Source organism: Gobius niger (assembly GCF_951799975.1).
Source record: "Gobius niger genome assembly, chromosome: 15".
NCBI lineage: Eukaryota > Metazoa > Chordata > Actinopteri > Gobiiformes > Gobiidae > Gobius > Gobius niger.
Genome location: NC_136866.1, coordinates 29219274 through 29239831, shown reverse-complemented (window position 1 = coordinate 29239831; position 20558 = coordinate 29219274). Strand labels below are relative to the sequence as shown.

The 20558-nt window shown below is 43.4% G+C and overlaps 2 protein-coding genes across 2 annotated transcripts; both read left to right on the top strand.

The window, feature by feature from the left end:
- The first annotated feature begins 1319 nt into the window (after positions 1-1319).
- Positions 1320-6910, top strand: LOC306974457 (ribonucleoside-diphosphate reductase subunit M2). Its single transcript, XM_079571708.1, has 10 exons — positions 1320-1656; positions 1774-1842; positions 2435-2581; positions 3780-3896; positions 3983-4116; positions 4781-4875; positions 4982-5115; positions 5207-5311; positions 5444-5557; positions 6638-6910. Exons 1-10 carry the CDS (start codon positions 1567-1569, stop codon positions 6788-6790), a joined length of 1158 nt encoding a protein of 385 aa, XP_079427834.1. The 5' UTR covers positions 1320-1566; the 3' UTR covers positions 6791-6910.
- Positions 6911-9472: 2562 nt separating this feature from the next.
- Positions 9473-18123, top strand: lgals8a (galectin 8a). Its single transcript, XM_079572896.1, has 9 exons — positions 9473-9591; positions 10923-11011; positions 11078-11285; positions 12073-12216; positions 15144-15194; positions 15454-15480; positions 15561-15664; positions 17625-17790; positions 17948-18123. The coding sequence occupies exons 1-9, from the start codon at positions 9553-9555 to the stop codon at positions 18095-18097; spliced, it is 978 nt and encodes a 325-aa protein (XP_079429022.1). The 5' UTR covers positions 9473-9552; the 3' UTR covers positions 18098-18123.
- Positions 18124-20558: the final 2435 nt, after the last annotated feature.

Below are 20558 nucleotides of genomic sequence, written 5' to 3'. Positions count from 1 at the left end.
ATTATCCGTAAATAAACTACAAGCTTCCATATATCGAATAGCGCGTCATCGTCTTGCCGTCCCTCCTCGCTCTGTGATTGGTTCCCAAATCCACCGGAGATTTGGCCATGGTCCCCAGGCTGTTGTGCAGTTCGAAATAATTCGAGCGCACACAGCAGCCTGTTAGCCAGGTTATATCGTTGTAATAATTGTTTGTAAAATTATGAGAAATTGGTTGAGAACATTACATATTCATAGAAAAGAGTAAATTCATACTGATTTTTAGATCGATACGGGAAGGCCACAGTGTATGGAAGACCGTGGCTGCCAAAACAATAAATATATACAGAAATAAATAAATTTTAAAAAGATAACATTTGCAAAGAAATGCATGCAATTATGAGAATGAGTGCATTTATTTATGTATTTATTTATTTATTTATGTATTTTTTTAATTATATATTTATTTATTTTTGTATTTTTCATATATATTTATTTATTTATTTATATATTTATTTCTGCATTTATTTATTTATTTCTGTATTTATTGATTTATCTATTTATTTTTGTATTCATTTATTTATTTATCTATTTTTATTTATTTATTTTTCTATTTATTTATTGTTTTGGCAGCCACGGTCCTCCATAACAATGTGCTGGACTGGGGAAAAACTACTATATCATACAGTGCAGATTTTTACCCCTTATTTATTGTCTGCTGTAAGTCTTGGAAATTGACTGATAATGACTTATTATTTTATCTTCAACCACAGCTAGTTACAAATATAGTTGTAAGATGCTTTATACGTAAATGAAGCCCGTTTTTTTTTTGACGAATCTGTATTTTATTTTGTTTTATTGCAGAAATGTGTCATACATTTATCTCAGCTTAATCACAATTTCAACTTAATTTTTTTTGACGCGTTTTGTGCTGATGACGTCGTAGAAACTGTGAAACTGGCTTGCAAAGACAGTAAACAAAGAAATAAAAGTCAACGCGGGGAATGACATTGTGCACCGGTGAAATCCTGCGGTATATTCCGTGATTTATCTACGAATATCTCCCGTACATTGTCAGAGTATGAGCTGTTTCAAAGCCCTTTGTTTTCACGCTTTCGTAACGCTTTTGTGTGGATGTTTGGTAACACTTTTCTCAGCGGTTTGAGATTCGTATTTCCCGCGATATAAACCCGGAAGTGACGTCACTGCTCCGCGAGTTAAAACCCCAACAAACCACAATATTCTCTTTAAAACTCATTATTTTGGTCTAACATTTTGACTTAACGTGTTCGAAACCCTATATGTATGGAATAAGTCGATTTATTAATGATTTGATCAACTTTGAGGCGTTTTTCTGTCGCTTCCCTTTGACGAAAGCTCCTCCTCGCGCTCCGCTCTCATTGGTCGCGGTTCCAGCGCCAAGATTTCAATAAAAGCCGGTCGACAGACTTTCCTTCAGTCTTTCTCCTCTGCTCTGCCTGCTCCTCTTAGCCTAGGTTTAGCACTTTTAGTTCCCGCTTTTTTACACTTTAATTTATTATATTTATTCTGTATTTTCTTGCTTTGTCTTCTCACTAAACTGCAAAGATGCTGTCGGCTCGCTCTCCTCTGTCCGTGAAGAATGAAAACAAAATGAGCAGCAAAATGAGCGGGTTGAGCCTGGACAAAGAAAACACGGTAAGACCTGAGCCCAGATCGTTTAAAACAGCAGAAAGTCGTAATTTAGCTGCGTGTTTTATTCATTAGTTTATAATATTTATGATTTTTAACTTTGCTTCCGTGTCGAATGTGCAGCCTCCCAGCCTGAACGACACCAGGATCCTGGCTTCAAAAACGGCCCGAAAAATCTTCTCTGACGCCACGGTAAGAGCTCAAAAACCCACTTAAACCAGGACAGAAACACTTAAATCTGAGCATCGACACTGGTTTAGAGTTTTATTAGTTTAATTCAAGCCTAAAGGCGGAGTTTGTGAAGATGTGGCGCCCAAAGTGGAGCTTTTCTGGCGCCAACAGCTGATCACCAGAGGAAAAGTACTGACAGTTCCTGCAGAATAACCTCTCATTGACCTGCAGTGACGGATCAATACGAGTCATATATTCTCAATAAACCACGTTTTAACAGTATTTCTTAAAAGTTTCCATTCACTAGTTTTTATTGTTTAGCTGTGAACAATGTGACGACTTAAGTAAGACAGGCAGTTGCTAACTTTGACAAATGTTCACTGAGAAGGGAAGGGAATAATCATAGACAATATTGTTACTTTTTAGGGATTTCACTCTTTCAGACGGAGGAAGGAGCCAGTTCTCTGTCCATTATCTTTTTGTTTTCATACATTAGTAAAGGATAAAAGCACATATGTTTCCCTTATCATTTAAAGTCCATTATCTCTGTCTCTGTAAAATACTACAGGCCGATGTGACCTCAGTTCCTAATGTGTTTATTCTGTGTTTTCAGCCAAAGTCTGCGCAGAAGTCGGCGGCGTCTCAGGAGGAGCCTCTGCTGAAGGAGAACCCGCGGCGCTTCGTGATCTTCCCCATTCAATACCACGACATCTGGACCATGTACAAGAAGGCGGAGGCGTCTTTCTGGACGGCAGAGGAGGTACGAGGAACCGATGTTAGACCGACCAGTGCAGACGATAACTGAGGCCGAGAACTCCTTTTTTACTTAAACATGACCCAGTTTAAACAAAGACTCGAGGCTCTGACCCAGTGACCCACTTTAGAGTCAGTGCCTTTAACCAGAGCTGTCAAGTACTCGGCTACATTTACTCAAGTACAAGTATGTGAATAACCTTTTGATGGAACTACTATTGTAATAAAGTCATTTGTAATAAATCAGACTTTTTCAGATCAGTTACTCAGTACTCGAGTAACATTTTCTCCAAGCAGTGTTAATTTTGACAACACATTTTATTTTAGTTTTAGTTTTTTGACTAAAATGTAATTTAATTTTAGTCTAGATTTAGTAAAAAAAAAATGCAATTTTAGTCTATTTTTAGTCGACTAAAATTAAGACTAATTTAGTCGACTTTGCATTGATAATATTCATTATAATCATATTTAATGTTGTTCCTCTGCTTCATGGAGCTGCTCCTCATGAACAAAGCTCAGCTGATCCTTTGGCAGTGAATTTACATGATCTGAGGCTCTTTCAGACGCTCAATAGAAGTTTGGATGATTTTAGTCTCTCCTTTTCATTTTTATTTAGTCTTATTTTATTTATTTTATTTATTTATTTATTTGATAGGGACATGTGTGAACAATAAACATGTACCACACTACAACATTTATAGCCAAGGCTAATTTGCAATGTCCGTCCCTAGAAGGGCTTTTCAAATTCACACAGAAAGTACAAAAAATACATTTACAGTAACATTAATTAAATACTTCTGACATTACACAAAGGAAGTGCATTGAGTGCAGACTAAAAATGATTGCAGACTTGATCTCTTTTTAAAATATGTTTTAGTTCATTTTTAAAAGCCCCCAGGTCTAAGTCCTGTTTCAGCTCAGAAGGCAAAGAGTTCCAAAGTTTAGCACCCTGGACGGTAAAAGCTTTTAGTCGACTCAAATATCTGGACATTTTAGTCATAGTTTTAGTCTCATGAGAAAGTTTTAATTTAGTTTTAGTCGAATTTTAGTCGGAAAAAATATCACTTTGACTAAAATTAAGACTAAATATTTTAGTCGACGAAATTAATACGGTCTCAAGTACTTTTTTGATTCTTACTGCTGTGTTCCTGCCCTCTCGGTCTCCGCTCTGTGTGGGTCAGTGAGTGATGCCGTGTGTGTTTCAGGTGGACCTGTCCAAAGACCTGCTGCACTGGGAGTCTCTGAAGGACGATGAGAGATTCTTCATTTCTCACGTTTTGGCGTTCTTCGCCGCCAGCGACGGCATCGTCAACGAGAACCTGGTGAGTGTTTCCCGCCGTACCATCGATCTTCCGCTCCCGTTTCGCGCTCTGACCCTTCACCCCCCCCCCTCCTCCCGACGCCGCAGGTGGAGCGCTTCACTCAGGAGGTGCAGGTGACGGAGGCGCGCTGCTTCTACGGTTTCCAGATCGCCATGGAGAACATCCACTCAGAGATGTACAGCCTGCTCATCAACACCTACATCAAGGACCCGCAGGAGAGGTCAGTGACGGCCCCCGACACCGCCGCAAAGTCAGATACAAACACTGCTGACCTCTGACCCCCAACACAACCACTCACTCTGAAGCTACTGACCCACAGAGCTGTAAATAACACTCTGCTGACCTCTGACCCCCAACACAACCACTCACTCTGAAGCTACTGACCCACAGAGCTGTAAATAACACTCTGCTGACCTCTGACCCCCAACACAACCACTCACTCTGAAGCTACTGACCCACAGAGCTGTAAATAACACTATTTTTTTAGTTTTATGTCTCTTTTTAGAATTATAATTAACCTTATATCCAGAACAGCAAGAAATTAAAGTCATTTGCATTTTGTTTTTCAATAACACAAGATGCAGAGTTTGCGTAGATCATTTTTTACTTAGATTTTCTCCTCGTCGTCAGTCAAGTGGCAGAAGAACTCGAAACCAGAGCCACAGGTGAAAGGGGAAAATAGTTTGATCAATATTTAGTCACTTCAGACATATTACACAGTCTAAACAACCGTCCCTTTTGAAGTTCCAACACTTAATATTATAGAAATCTGTCCTGACAGAGATTCCTCGACCAGTAAATACAACAACAAAACATGAATGACTCAAATCCAGCCTTGTTTTTCATCAATGAAAGCCGTGTTCCTGACTGACCCGTCTGTGCAGAGAATACCTGTTCAACGCCGTGGAGACTCTGCCCTGCGTCAAGAAGAAGGCCGACTGGGCCATCAACTGGATCGGCAACAAGAGCGCCGCCTATGGTAGGTCTGAGCGCTGCGTCTCAGCTATTGCCCATTTTCTTCCTTTTCTTTGTCTTTCTTACTCGGAACAATCATGGTGACCCTCTGTGTGACGTCTGTTGTGCAGGGGAGCGTGTGGTGGCGTTCGCGGCTGTGGAGGGGATCTTCTTCTCCGGATCCTTCGCCGCCATTTTCTGGCTGAAGAAACGGGGCCTGATGCCGGGACTGACCTTCTCCAACGAGCTCATCAGCCGCGACGAGGTACGGCCGCTGAGCCGGCGCGTGTTCTGTCTTTAGGGGAACGTGCTCAGATCCAGGTTTGAAATGTTCCTCTTCCTCCTGTGGTGTCCAGGGGCTGCACTGTGACTTCGCCTGCCTCATGTTCAAACACCTGGTGAACAAACCCAGCGCTGAGACCGTGAGGAGCATCATCATGGACGCCGTGGCCATAGAGCAGGTTATTATTCATTCTGTCGCTTTAACCTGAACACAAACAGAAGCTTCATGTTCACAGTGTGAGCTCCACATCCACATGTCTGTTTGTTTCTGCTGTAAAGTCCACGCTCACCTCTCTCTGTCCCCGACGCAGGAGTTCCTGACGGACGCGCTGCCCGTGAAGCTGATCGGGATGAACTGTGACCTCATGAAGCAGTACATCGAGTTCGTGGCCGACCGTCTGCTGCTGGAGCTGGGCTTCGACAAGGTACCGACCCCAGACATGCAGACACGACGCCGGCTCTGAGCCCCAAACACAAACACGTGCTTCAGTATCGAATTAAAGGAGAAGTCAGGCCCTATAGTAAAGTATGAGGAGGTGTGACATGTCTGTTTCATGGCGTTTCATCATCACGAACATTATACAGGGTTTATGCAGGTCATTAAAACCCATTCAATTAAGTGAGGCCTTAAACCTCATTAAATTGGATTCACACTGGCATTAAATCAGATGTACAAGTTGGATAAATTGGCTGGAAATGTCCACAATATTTTTCTCAAGTTTCCTGTTGGATCCGATTTCCTTTTGAATATTAAAATGTGTCTCTTCTGTTTTAATCTTCAATAAAAGATACACAGATTTCTACCTTTGTGGAATTAAAACTGCACTAAATGTGTTGTTTCCCGTAGAAACTCTGTAATAAGGAACAGTGACACTTTAATATTTAAAATGATCTTAGAAGTAAAGTCCCAGAAGATCTGTCCATTCATTAATGATTTCTAACGAGTTAACATCTGAAAACATCTGGATCATTAATGTGTGACGTTTGAGGCTAAAGGCAAGTGGTTTTATGAAAATCCATTGAACAGGGTTAGAGATGGTGGTGCAGTGATGAGCTGCTGTAGTATATGTAGTATTTGTGGTTGTAGTATATGTAGTATTTGTGGTTGTAGTATTGGTAGTAAAGCGGTGCAGTGATGAGCTGCGCAGGGGTACGGACCTCAGCTGATGATGGGAGCTGAGTCTGTTCTGTTTCAGAGACTCAGGTCACTGGCGGAAACAGACGAGTTGACGCACGACTGAGCACCTGCTTTACCGACAACCACAGACGGACTGATGACGTTCACTCACGTGACAAAGGGAAACGTCTGAAGCTTAGGAGATGTTCAAACTTATGTGACTTAACGCTGTCACGAGCCAAAGGTCTAGGATCTATAAGCCCTAAAAATACCTTTTCAAAAGCCGCAGATCGAGACAGTTTTATACGTGATTTACTCCAGTTTGATCTTGGTTCAGATTGTAAATGTGTTTCTGACGACGTCCAAACGTTTCTCCCTCTCGCTGCAGATCTACCGCTCAGAGAACCCCTTCGACTTCATGGAGAACATCTCTCTGGAGGGAAAGACCAACTTCTTCGAGAAGAGAGTGGGAGAGTACCAGAGGATGGGCGTCATGTCGGGCCCCAGCGACAACACCTTCAGGCTGGACGCCGACTTCTGAGGAGGCTCTGAGGAAAAAAAAACTTTATATGTTTACGGACAAAACGCACACTTCCCAAAACCACCAATCAGCAATAAACTAATCAGAAACGAGCTCTAAGGTTTCACCAAACTGCACTGAAGCCGTGGACATGACCGGGCTGATTGAGGCGAGGCGGCGGCTCCGGGGCGGCTCCGGGGCGGTCACTGGGGCGGTCACCGGGGCGGTCACCGGGGCGGTCTCCAGGAGCCCGCTGGTCCTGGTCTCTGCTGTGACTTTGGGCGACACTTCCTCCTCTTTGTCCCGTGTTTGTGTGTGAGTGAATGAGTGAACGAGTGTCTGGACCTGCCTCTAGTTTTATTTTTGTAGATGTTTTATAAAATGGTTTTATGTTTCTTTGAAGCTGTACAGATTTTAGTTTGTAATAAAATTTAAAATGCACTTATCTCCGTCTACGCCTGTTTGTTTTATCATGTTGACGTCGACAGCAGTAAAATCAATTCTATTGTCGATAATATTCAGTTCACCTTTTATTTTCAGACTAAATGAGGTGATGTTGATTCAGAAAATAAATCCGCCTTATAGATGATCATCACACCCAAGAACATTTTCTTTGCATCATATCTTATACTTGTAGAACGCCTAGTTTTCCTAGTGGGTGTATTTGAGTTTGAATCTAAATAATTGTATGTAATGTTATAAATGAATGATACATAAACACATTTTAACTTGAAAACATCTGTCAGACATTTAAAAAAACTTTTCAGGCACAAACTACACAGTAGCAATGGAAGGTTTAAAAATGGTAAAAAAAAATAATGTATGTGAAGAGTCTGACCATTGTAATAAAAGCCAAAAGTAAGAAAACAAAAGTGAACATTGAGGGAGGGTTAACCTCTTAACTCCCGCCTGAACCGAGAGCATATTCTCCAGTTCAGCTTTACCCAAATCCTGTAAGCCAGTGTAACGCCTCATTTGAAAGCTAAGATCTACAAAACTCATCTAAATGGATCTTTTTCCTCAAGTCACTTTAGTAGTAGTAACTTTTTAAATCATTTTTTTGTCATTTTTTGGTCACATTTTTGTCACATTTATTGTCATTTTTTTAAATCATTTTTTTGTTATTTTTTGTCACATTTTTTGTCATTTTTTTAGTCAATTTTTTGTCATTTTTGTCACATTTATTGTCGTTTGTTGTCATTTTTTTAAATCATTTTTTGTCATTTAAAATAATTTTTTTGTCCTTTTTTGTCAATTTTTTGTCACATTTTTGTCATTTTTGAAATATTTTTTTTGTCATTTTTTTTGTCAATTTTTTGTCACTTTTTTGTCATTTTTTCGTCACTTTTTTGTCAATGTTTTCTCACTTTTTGTCACATCTTCATTGTTTTTGTCTCAGTTTTGTTGCTATTTTCACAGCTTTTTTCCAGAAGCTTTTGGATTGGGGTAAAGCCAAACTGGAGAAAATGTGCTCGGTTCAGGTGGGAGTTAAGGGGTTAAAGTGATGACAAACAGGACTGGAGCAAAGTGCAGTTCTTTTCGTCTAAGATATAATAAAGTATAAATATAAATCCAGAGGGTGTGTTTTTCAGGAGCTTCTTTCATAAATAAAGTTCATAAAGTTTGACCCAAACATTTTTTGCAAGTGGTTAAAAGTTTTACTCACATGTTCAGCCACCACTCGGTTAAAGGCCTTATATCTCATTTTTCTTTTTTATTGCAAACACTGAAAAGGAAGCCATTAAATGAAAATGTTATGTGTGATCCAACTCATTCCTAACTTTCCAAACATATTTGTAGCGTCTAAATTTAGCTTTATTATTATTTATTATTTCGTTTATCGGCATTTCACAACCTGCAAGGTCACTTTTCAGGGTCAGGTTCATAAAAATGCTAGAAAAACAGCCTGAAAGTTCATGAAATTGATGCAATTGTTTTATATTTAGTTATTACAAATGTAATAACTAAATAAACTACTGGAGGACAAAACACATTATGTTTCATTTCTAGAAATAAAATCAGGTATAGTGCCTTTAGTGATTATTGTATTATTATTATTATTATTATTATTATTAGTAGTAGTAGTAGCTTTATTATCAATAATACCAATATTGTTATTATTTATTGTATTATTTATATTATTTATATTATTTATGGTGCATATATAGTTAACATGAGTCCTCGAAGTCCACATGTAAATATGTTAGAGTTGCCACAATGTTTAATTTCCCTCTGTCGCCCCGGGGCAGGTTACTGTTTAGGAAAGGCCACAGTACAACAACCAGGAGCCAGAGTTTGATCTAGTGAAGATTCTCAGTGATGATGTTCCAGATGTTCCAGATGTGAACCGCCCTCACTGAAAAGAGGACCAGCACAGTCGCCTCTGCTTTGGGCTCGTGCGCCGACACTGTCTTTTAGCTGGATAAATGCCTGCAGAGAGGGTTAATAATATTGATATCATTTTTTTTTTTTTGCTTTACCGCAGTTTATTTCAGTTTGTTTATTTATTATTATTTGTAGATATATTATATATGATTTTTTGTTCTAATATTATGACATCATAATATTAATATATAAATATATATTTTTTACCCTTTATTTTTTTGTTTATTTACTTTAAATGTAAATTAATATCATAATATTAGAAAAATATCCTGTGACATCCATCATTCTCATTGGCTGGTGTCGCACGCATGCGCAGTCCAGCCCCACCTCCCGGAAGTAAACAGCTGAAGCGGTGCAGAGACGAGTTTTTTGTGTGTTTTTTTGTTTAAGCTTCAAAAATGTCCTTTTCAAACCCGAGACAGACCTTTGTGTCCCCGGTAAGACTTCTCTCCTTTGTTGGGGCTTCGGTCGCCTTTATCTGACCTGTTTTTAAACGACTTAAATGAGTTTGTTTGTGTTGCGTAATCATTTATAATCAACTCCGCGTTACTTCAATTCACGTTCATTCCAGACTCTGTAGAAACAATGCGCAGAAAGACCTATTTTTCTTATTTTTTTGTAATAGGATCCTATATTTGGATGCTTACTGTGTCTATTCATTCGTTTTCTCCACTTTATATTCACTGTTAAAAGTTTAAAAAAAAAGGAGAAAAAAAGAGTAAACAAACGTGATGAGCTACGTCACCGTTTTGATTAGAGTCGGTAAACAGGAGCTGCATCAGGAGGTTCATTTGATCAGACTCTGTTTTAGGCCCAGGTTAGTCTTTGGGCAGGTCCTGGCTGTGACCTGGTTAGACCTCGTTTGTGCTGGTGTTTTCCTGCTGGTCTTGGGTCTTGTCTTTATAGAAGTCATATGATTTTAGTCTGAGTCACTGTGTCTCTCTCCAGTTTTTGATTACTGTGTGTGCACTTTGTATTACGAGTATTTTTATTTGAATCCTAAAACTGGACTGATTTAATCTTCTCCTACCTCCTGAGTGTAAAGGAGAGTGAATGATTAGAGTGACCCTGAGCTTTAACCTCTTAACTCCCACCTGAACTGAGCACATTTTCTCCAGTTTGGCTTTACCCCAGTTCAAAAGCTTCTGGACAAAAGCTGTGAAAAGAGACGAAAACAATGATGGAAATGTGACAAAAAAGTGAGAAAACATTGACAAAAAAGTGATGAAAAATGGATGAAAAAGTAGCAAAAATGTCACAAGAAATTGACAAAAAATGGAAGAAAAAATGACAAAAATGTGACAAACAAATTACAAAAAAATTACAAAAATGTGACAAACAAATTACAAAAAAATGTTAAAAAAATGTGACAAAAATGTGATTAAAAAATTGACGATAAAATGATAAAAATGTGACAAAAAAATTTACAAAAATGTGATTAAAAAAATTACAAAAAATTGATAAAAATTTGAAAAAAACAAACAAAAAATGGCCGAAAAAATGACAAAAACATGACAAAAAAGTTACAAAAATGAGTTGAATACCCAACAAAAAAATGATGGAAAAAAAAATCTGATGACGTGAGGAAAAAGATCCTCTCAGTTCAATTGGGAGTTAAGAGGTTAAACTAGTTCTGTACATCCAGGTTAAGGACATTTACTCAGGTTGGGTGGTTTATAGTATGACTGGTATAACCTGGGGTTGCTGCAGTCGGTCAGGAAGTGTGTGAGACCGACGTGTTATTGTGAATCTTTGTGTTTCGATCCAGATGCTTCCGTTCTCGGGGACCCTCTTGGGGGGCCTGGCTGTGGGAGAAATGCTGCTGATCCAGGGAACTGTGCCCTCAAACGCCGACAGGTCCGTCCTCGCGGTTTAGCCTCGGCTCAGTCCAGGCCCGGTCTTAGTTTGACCCTTTCCCTGCAGGTTCCAGGTGGACCTGACGTGCGGCAGCAGCGTGAAGCCCCGCGCGGACGTGGCGTTTCACTTTAACCCTCGGGTGAAGAAGGGCTCTGTGGTGTGTAACTCTCTGCTGAAGGAGTCCTGGGGCCGAGAGGAGATCCACAAAGTCATGCCCTTCCGCCCCGGAGCCGCCTTCGAACTCGTCATCCTGGTCCAGAGCGACGTCTACAAGGTGACTGGGTCCAGCAGCTGGCAGTCAGAACATGTCCTCCCCTCTGGCTCAGACTAATACTTAACCCCTTAACTCCCGCCTGAACCGAGAGCATTTTCTCCAGTTCAGCTTTACCCAAATCCAGTAGGCCAGTGTAACGCCTCATTTGAAAGCTAAGATCTACAAAACTCATCTAAATGGATCTTTTTCCTCACGTCATCAGATTCTTTTCCATCTTTTTTGGGGGGGTATTCAACTAATTTTTGCAACTTTTTTGTCTTTTTTGTGTGTTTTTTTTGTCTTTTTTGTCACATTTTTTGTCATTTTTTTGTCTTTTTTTGTCATTTTTGTGTCATTTTTGTGTCATTTTTTTTGTGTCATTTTTTTGGTCATTTTTTGTCACATTTTTTGTCACATTTTTTTGTCACATTTTTTGTCATTTTTTATTATTTTTTGTAATTTCTTGTCAAATTTTTTGTCACTTTTTTGTCAAAGTTTTCTCACTTTTTTGCCACATCATCATTGTTTTCGTCTCAGTTCTGTCTCTATTTTCACACCTTTTTTCCAGAAGCTTTTGGATTGGGGTAAAGCCAAACTGGAGAAAATGTGCTCGGTTCAGGTGGGAGTTAAGGGGTTAAAGGGACTATATTTTCCTCCCCCGTAATGTTCCAGCCGGTGTCCTCATGTATAGAATGAGCTCCGAAGTGAATATTATCATGGAGCTGTTTTAAATTCTTATTCTTACAGTAGTTAAACATTTCATACAGATGGAGATATAGATATTTTGACCCGGTGGTGTTTTTGTCAGGTCGCGGTGAACGGGGCTCATCTGGTGGAATACAAGCACCGCGTGGAACTGCGGAGAGTCGACACGCTGCTGATGCAGGGGAAAGTCCAGATCCAAGCCATCGCTGTCATACCAGCAGCTGCGGAGTGTCCCACACAACAACAGGTCTGTCCCACACACGTCAGGTCTGTCCCACACAACAACAGGTCTGTCCCACACACGTCAGGTCTGTCCCACACAACAACAGGTCTGTCCCACACATCATCAGGTCTGTCCCACACAACAACAGGTCTGTCCCACACAACAACAGGTCTGTCCCACACAACAGGTATGTCCCACACACCATCAGGTCTGTCCCACACACCATCAGGTCTGTCCCACACAACATCAGGTCTGTCCCACACACGTCAGGTCTGTCCCACACAACAACAGGTCTGTCCCACACAACAGGTATGTCCCACACAACATCAGGTCTGTCCCACACAACATCAGGTCTGTCCCACACACGTCAGGTCTGTCCCACACACGTCAGGTCTGTCCCACACACGTCAGGTCTGTCCCACACAACAACAGGTCTGTCCCACACAACAGGTATGTCCCACACAACATCAGGTCTGTCCCACACAACATCAGGTCTGTCCCACACACGTCAGGTCTGTCCCACACACGTCAGGTCTGTCCCACACAACATCAGGTATGTCCCACACAACAACAGGTCTGTCCCACACAACAACAGGTCTGTCCCACACAACAACAGGTCTGTCCCACACAACATCAGGTCTGTCCCACACACGTCAGGTCTGTCCCACACACGTCAGGTCTGTCCCACACATCATCAGGTCTGTCCCACACAGCAACAGGTCTGTCCCACACAACAACAGGTCTGTCCCACACAACAACAGGTCCGTCCCACACAACATCAGGTCCGTCCCACACAACAACAGGTCTGTCCCACACAACAACAGGTCTGTCCCACACAACAACAGGTCTGTCCCACACAACAACAGGTCTGTCCCACACAACAACAGGTCTGTCCCACACAACAGGTCTGTCCCACACAACATCAGGTCCGTCCCACACAACAACAGGTCCGTCCCACACAACAACAGGTCTGTCCCACACAACATCAGGTCTGTCCCACACACGTCAGGTCTGTCCCACACACGTCAGGTCTGTCCCACACAACAGGTCTGTCCCACACATCATCAGGTCTGTCCCACACAACAACAGGTCTGTCCCACACATCATCAGGTCTGTCCCACACAACAACAGGTCTGTCCCACACAACAACAGGTCTGTCCCACACAACAACAGGTCTGTCCCACACAACAACAGGTCTGTCCCACACAACATCAGGTCTGTCCCACACACGTCAGGTCTGTCCCACACACGTCAGGTCTGTCCCACACATCATCAGGTCTGTCCCACACAGCAACAGGTCTGTCCCACACAACAACAGGTCTGTCCCACACAACAACAGGTCCGTCCCACACAACATCAGGTCCGTCCCACACAACAACAGGTCTGTCCCACACAACAACAGGTCTGTCCCACACACGTCAGGTCTGTCCCACACACGTCAGGTCTGTCCCACACATCATCAGGTCTGTCCCACACAGCAACAGGTCTGTCCCACACAACAACAGGTCTGTCCCACACAACAACAGGTCCGTCCCACACAACATCAGGTCCGTCCCACACAACAACAGGTCTGTCCCACACAACAACAGGTCTGTCCCACACAACAACAGGTCTGTCCCACACAACATCAGGTCTGTCCCACACACGTCAGGTCTGTCCCACACACGTCAGGTCTGTCCCACACAACAGGTCTGTCCCACACATCATCAGGTCTGTCCCACACAACAACAGGTCTGTCCCACACACGTCAGGTCTGTCCCACACAACAGGTCTGTCCCACACATCATCAGGTCTGTCCCACACACGTCAGGTCTGTCCCACACATCATCACGTCTGTCCCACACATCATCAGGTCTGTCCCACACATCATCAGGTCTGTCCCACACAACAACAGGTCTGTCCCACACACGTCAGGTCTGTCCCACACATCATCACGTCTGTCCCACACAACATCAGGTCTGTCCCACACATCATCAGGTCTGTCCCACACAACATCAGGTCTGTCCCACACAACAACAGGTCTGTCCCACACAACAACAGGTCTGTCCCACACAACATCAGGTCTGTCCCACACATCATCAGGTCTGTCCCACACATCATCAGGTCTGTCCCACACACGTCAGGTCTGTCCCACACAACAACAGGTCTGTCCCACACACGTCAGGTCTGTCCCACACAACAACAGGTCTGTCCCACACAACAACAGGTCTGTCCCACACAACAGGTCTGTCCCACACACGTCAGGTCTGTCCCACACAACAACAGGTCTGTCCCACACACGTCAGGTCTGTCCCACACAACAACAGGTCTGTCCCACACAACAACAGGTCTGTCCCACACATCATCAGGTCTGTCCCACACACGTCGGGTCTGTCCCACACACGTCAGGTCTGTCCCACACAACAACAGGTCTGTCCCACACACGTCAGGTCTGTCCCACACAACATCAGGTCTGTCCCACACATCATCAGGTCTGTCCCACACAACATCAGGTCAGTCCCACACACGTCAGGTCTGTCCCACACACGTCAGGTCTGTCCCACACAACAACAGGTCTGTCCCACACACGTCAGGTCTGTCCCACACAACAACAGGTCTGTCCCACACAACAACAGGTCTGTCCCACACAACATCAGGTCAGTCCCACACACGTCAGGTCTGTCCCACACACGTTAGGTCTGTCCCACACACGTCAGGTCTGTCCCACACACGTTAGGTCTGTCCCACACACGTCAGGTCTGTCCCACACACGTTAGGTCTGTCCCACACACGTCAGGTCTGTCTCACACATCATCAGGTCTGTCCCACACAACAACAGGTCTGTCCCACACACGTCAGGTCTGTCCCACACACTCCAGCTCCGTGTCTTCACCAGGGTTCCATCTGTTCAGAGCCTGGTTCTGTTTTTGACCTGGTTTCAACTTATAAAATGGTGTTTTGTTCTTTTACAGAGCGCAGTTTCTTTGTCTGAGTCTAAAGTGAAGAACTCGTCTGGATCTGAAGTAAGAGCTGCTCCTCCCGACTTCAGCACAGTAATGATTAAATATGTGTTGACCTAATAAATCACTCAAACATGACACATTATCAAAGATCAACATCAACCTCTTTTATAACACAATCTACAATCTATTACTACAATCTTAAAAATTAAAGAGTGAACCAAAAAAAATTAATTAAAATTAAAGAGTGAACCAAAAAAAATATGAATGAAACAAGAGTGAAAACATGTGATTTTAAAAACATGTTTACGTTTGTTTACAGTCATCTCTGTCGTCGAACGGAGACCTGGTCAGTCACTTTCTCATTTTATCCTGTCTTTATTATATTTCCACTGTTACTTTGAATGTTTTTGTTTGAATGAGTAAAAGTTGATGTTGTTCCAGAGCGTTCCATTCAAAGCTGAGATCCTCAAAGGCCTGAGTCCGGGACGAAGCATCACCGTCAAAGGAAGAACCATCCCACACGCCCACAGGTACTCGGTCCCCCTTTAACCCTCTTCAGTCCCTCTTCAGTCCCCGTTCAGTCCCCCTTCAGTCCCCCTACAGTCCCTCTTCAGTCCCTCTTCAGTTCCTCTTCAGTCCCCCTTCAGTCCCTCTTCAGTTCCTCTTCAGTCCCCCTTCAGTCCCTCTTCAGTCTCCGTTTAATCCTCTTCAGTCCCCCTTCAGTCCCCCTTCAGTTCCTCTTCAGTCCCCCTTCAGTTCCTCTTCAGTCCCCCTTCAGTCCCCCTTCAGTCCCCCTTCAGTCCCTCTTCAGTCCCCCTTCAGTCCCTCTTCAGTCCCTCTTCAGTCCCCCTTCAGTCCCCCTTCAGTCCCCCTTCAGTTCCTCTTCAGTCCCCCTTCAGTCCCCCTTCAGTCCCTCTTCAGTCCCCCTTCAGTCCCCCTTCAGTCCCCCTTCAGTCCCCCTTCAGTCCCTCTTCAGTCCCCCTTCAGTCCCCCTTCAGTCCCCCTTCAGTTCCCCTTCAGTCCCTCTTCAGTCCCCCTTCAGTCCCTCTTCAGTCTCCGTTTAATCCTCTTCAGTCCCCCTTCAGTTCCTCTTCAGTCCCCCTTCAGTCCCCCTTCAGTCCCTCTTCAGTCCCCCTTCAGTCCCTCTTCAGTCCCCCTTCAGTCCCCCTTCAGTCCCTCTTCAGTTCCTCTTCAGTCCGTCTTCAGTTCCTCTTCAGTCCCCCTTCAGTCCCTCTTCAGTCCCCCTTCAGTCCCCCTTCAGTCCCCCTTCAGTCGCTCTTGAGTCCCTCTTCAGTCCCTCTTCTGTCCCTCTTTAGTCCCTCTTCAGTTCCTCTTCAGTCCCCCTTCAGTCCCCCTTCAGCTCCTCTTCAGTTCCTCTTCAGTCCCCCTTCAGTCCCTCTTCAGTTCCTCTTCAGTCCCCCTTCAGCTCCTCTTCAGTTCCTCTTCAGTCCCCCTTTAGTTCCTCTTCAGTCCCCCTTCAGTCGCTCTTCAGTCCCTCTTCTGTCCCTCTTCTGTCCCTCTTTAGTCCCTCTTCAGTCCCCCTTCAGTCCCTCTTCAGTCCCCCTTCAGTCCCTCTTCAGTCTCCGTTTAATCCTCTTCAGTCCCCCTTCAGTCCCCCTTCAGTTCCTCTTCAGTCCCCCTTCAGTCCCCCTTCAGTTCCTCTTCAGTCCCCCTTCAGTCCCCCTTCAGTCCCTCTTCAGTCCCCCTTCAGTCCCCCTTCAGTCCCTCTTCAGTCCCTCTTCTGTCCCTCTTCTGTCCCTCTTTAGTCCCTCTTCAGTTCCTCTTCAGTCCCCCTTCAGTCCCTCTTCAGTCCCTCTTCAGTCCCCCTTCAGTCGCTCTTCAGTCCCTCTTCTGTCCCTCTTTAGTCCCTCTTCAGTTCCTCTTCAGTCCCCCTTCAGCTCCTCTTCAGTTCCTCTTCAGTCCCCCTTCAGTCCCTCTTCAGTTCCTCTTCAGTCCCCCTTCAGCTCCTCTTCAGTTCCTCTTCAGTCCCCCTTCAGTCCCCCTTCAGCTCCTCTTCAGTTCCTCTTCAGTCCCCCTTTAGTTCCTCTTCAGTCCCCCTTCAGTCCCTCTTCAGTTCCTCTTCAGTCCCCCTTCAGTCCCTCTTCAGTTCCTCTTCAGTCCCCCTTCAGTTCCTCTTCAGTCCCCCTTCAGTCCCTCTTCAGTTCCTCTTCAGTCCCCCTTCAGTCCCTCTTCAGTTCCTCTTCAGTCCCCCTTCAGCTCCTCTTCAGTTCCTCTTCAGTCCCCCTTTAGTCCCCCTTTAGTCCCTCTTCAGTCCCCCTTCAGTCCCCCTTCAGTTCCTCTTTAGTCCTCTTCAGTCCCCCTTCAGCTCCTCTTCAGTTCCTCTTCAGTCCCCCTTCAGTCCCTCTTCAGTCCCCCTTCAGTCCCTCTTCAGTCCCTCTTCAGTCCCTCTTCAGTCCCTCTTCAGTTCCTCTTCAGTTCCTCTTCAGTTCCTCTTTAGTTCCTCTGTGTCTGACTGTGCTTTCCCCTCAGGCTGTGTCTGAACCTCAGGGTCGGCGGCAGCAGCTCCATCGCGCTGCACCTGAACCCTCGCCTCAAGACCAAGGACTTTGTGAGGAACTCGTTTCTGTCCGACTGCTGGGGCCCAGAGGAGACCGGGTCCAAGCACTTCCCCTTCGCCCCGGACCAGTACTTCGAGGTGGGAACTTCACACCGAACATCTGCTTCTCATTTATCCAGAGGTTTATCTGTAATCTATCAGGCCCGGGACTGTTTCCGATTCATTCTGAATTCTCCCTCATATGATCGTCCCGTCTGTATATTTCTAACTCTCCCCCCTCTCCCCCCCCCCTCAGATGATCGTCCTGTGTGAAGCCTCTCAGTTCCGCGTGGCCGTGAACGGGACGCACCAGTTCGATTACAAACACCGCGTGCAGGACCTGAGCCTCGTGACGCTGCTGGAGCTGAGCGGAGACTTGAGGCTGGAGGAGGTGCAGCTGCTGTGACGAGGGGGGGCTGCTGTGACGAGGGGGAGCTGGAACAAACGACAAAGGCACTGGACGTAGCATCAGTTTGAGCTTCAATACCAAGTCATGTCTGTACTAAGATCTCAGTATCGGGCTGAGGTGTCAACTCCCGCCTGAACCGAGAGGATCTTTTTCCTCACGTCGTCAGATTTTTTTTTCATCATTTTTTTGTTGGGTGTTCAACCCTTTTTTATAACTTGTTTGTCATTTTTTTGTCAAATTTTTATGTCATTTTTTTGTCACATTTTTGTCATTTTTTTTTGTCACATTTTGTCACATTTTTGTCATTTTTGTTGTCATTTTTCTGTCACATTTTGTCACATTTTTGTCATTTTTTTATCAATTTTTTGTCATTTTTTTGTCGCATTTTTGTCATTTTTTCTTCAATTTTTTGTCAATTTCTTGTCACATTTCCATCATTCTTTTCGTCTCAGTTTTTTTGCTATTTTCTCACCTTTTTTCCAGAAGCTTTTGGACTGGGGTAAAGCCAAACTGGAGAACATGTGCTCGGTTCAGGTGGGAGTTAAGGGGTTAAAGTCTCTGGTGTTTGTCAGAGCGTGGGGGTTTCGTGGGGGTTTTGTGGAGGGCGGGGTCACAGCTGAGACGATTTGACCCACAGCCTTTTTTACGATGAGGCAAGAGCGCGCTAACCACTCTGCCACTGAGCACCTTATTCTTATCGAGCGTCTTTACTTTCATTACAAATGCAAACTAATGCAGGGCCATGTTGACAAAAATAAATATCTCGATTTTTTTCTGACTTTCTGGATAACGTTGATGAAGTGATGTATTTGCAAACCGTCAGGAATATGTAAAAATGTGCTGCAAATGTCGACATTTACACTCGCAGAACAGGCGACAAAAGGGCAGGGGGAAAAAACACATTCTTCCCTGATTTATATCAACATTTTTTCCCAATTTTTTCACTATTTCTTTTTAACCCCTTAACTCCCACCTGAACCAAGCACATTTTCTCCAGTTTGGCTTTACCCCAGTCCAAAAGCTTCTGGGGAAAAGCTGTGAAAAAGCAACAAAACTGAGACGAAAACAATGATGGAAATGTAACAAATATTTGATAAAAATTTGACCAAAAAATGACAAAAATTAGATGAAAAAATGACCCAAAAAATGACAACAATGTGATAGAAAATTGACAAAAAGTTGACGAAAAAATGACAAAAGTGTGATAAAAATGATGGAAAAAAAATCTGATGACGTGAGGAAGATCCTCTCGGTTCAGGCGGGAGTTATATATATATTTTTTCGTCATTTTTTTCTAAATTTACCCGATTTATTCACTATTTTTTCCCAACTTTTTCCTATTTTTCCCCCCAATTTATCTGATGACCCGACTGCACGCGGCGCTTTGTGATTTCTTACATTGATGTACTTTATGAAGTGTTTCCAGGTATTTATTATGAAGGACCAACTGTTTGTTTTGAGCATCATCCTGTGTCTGTGGATGATCATGTTTTAGAGGAAAAGTCTTGGCACATTTTCATTTAAAAAAACCTTTTGTGCATCGTTTATTGTTTATTGTTAATTGTTTACTGCCTGCTGTTAATCAAGCAATAAAAATCCAAATCCAAGATGAGCTCAAGTCTTTCGTAAACGTGTTGAACAACAAAGTTTATCTTTTCTTTTCTCTAATATCAAGTATATCGTTATCGTGATATTTCGTTTTTTATATCGTGATTTTCGGCTATATCTCCCTGATCCACAGGAGCCAGGTGACATCGCTGTGTCCTTGGGCAAGGCACTTCACACACTGTATGAATGTGACGAGTGGTCATTTAACATTTAAAGGAACAGGCCACGGTTTTCCCAAACTGAGATATTTACTGTGCGGACGTCGAAGTGCTCCAGGTGTTATTACGCCTTAAAATATAGTTCCCCTTTTAGTCCACTCTTCACGTATCTGTATTTAAATGTGGAAGAGCTCGGTCACTTCTAACTTCTCTCCTCTGGCGTCAAACAGGAGTGGGGAGGCTAAATGCTAACGACACCTGTGATCTTTTTGACTGAGGGCCAGTGTTAATTTTGACATATTTTACAGTGTAAAAGTGTTACCGGATGTCCCGTGAAGGCAGGCGAGGAGGCATCATGATAGTGCTTAAAAAAAATGATTTATTTACAAAAGAACATGAACGATAAAGCAAAACAAAAAGCCTAGGACTTAACTTAAAGAAACAAAGGAGACGAACAAAAAAAAACCTGGTGCAGCCTCACTGCAAACTGCCCTCCTAGACAATTCCACACCTCCAGGATTAGCAGGAGTGCCCCACCTCACCCACCTGGAAGCAACCACTTCACAGGGAAGGGAGGTGAGCAAAGTGGTCTTTAAAACAACCAAAACAAAGATAAGCAATCACAAATTATACAAACAATAATCAAATCATATTAAAGCAATATACTTGATTACATGAACCTAAAGAAACAA

What these genes read in the sequence shown, in the direction of transcription:
- LOC306974457 (XM_079571708.1), top strand. Translation starts at nt 1,567, where the DNA reads ATGCTGTCGGCTCGCTCTCCTCTGTCCGTGAAGAATGAAAACAAAATG. An exon ending in GCCTGGACAAAGAAAACACG is followed by an intron (nt 1,657 to 1,773) that starts GTAAGACCTGAG and finishes TCGAATGTGCAG; the next exon opens with CCTCCCAGCCTGAACGACAC. An exon ending in ATCAAGGACCCGCAGGAGAG is followed by an intron (nt 4,117 to 4,780) that starts GTCAGTGACGGC and finishes CCGTCTGTGCAG; the next exon opens with AGAATACCTGTTCAACGCCG.
- lgals8a (XM_079572896.1), top strand. Translation starts at nt 9,553, where the DNA reads ATGTCCTTTTCAAACCCGAGACAGACCTTTGTGTCCCCG. An exon ending in ACCATCCCACACGCCCACAG is followed by an intron (nt 15,665 to 17,624) that starts GTACTCGGTCCC and finishes CTTTCCCCTCAG; the next exon opens with GCTGTGTCTGAACCTCAGGG. An exon ending in CCCCGGACCAGTACTTCGAG is followed by an intron (nt 17,791 to 17,947) that starts GTGGGAACTTCA and finishes CCCCCCCCTCAG; the next exon opens with ATGATCGTCCTGTGTGAAGC.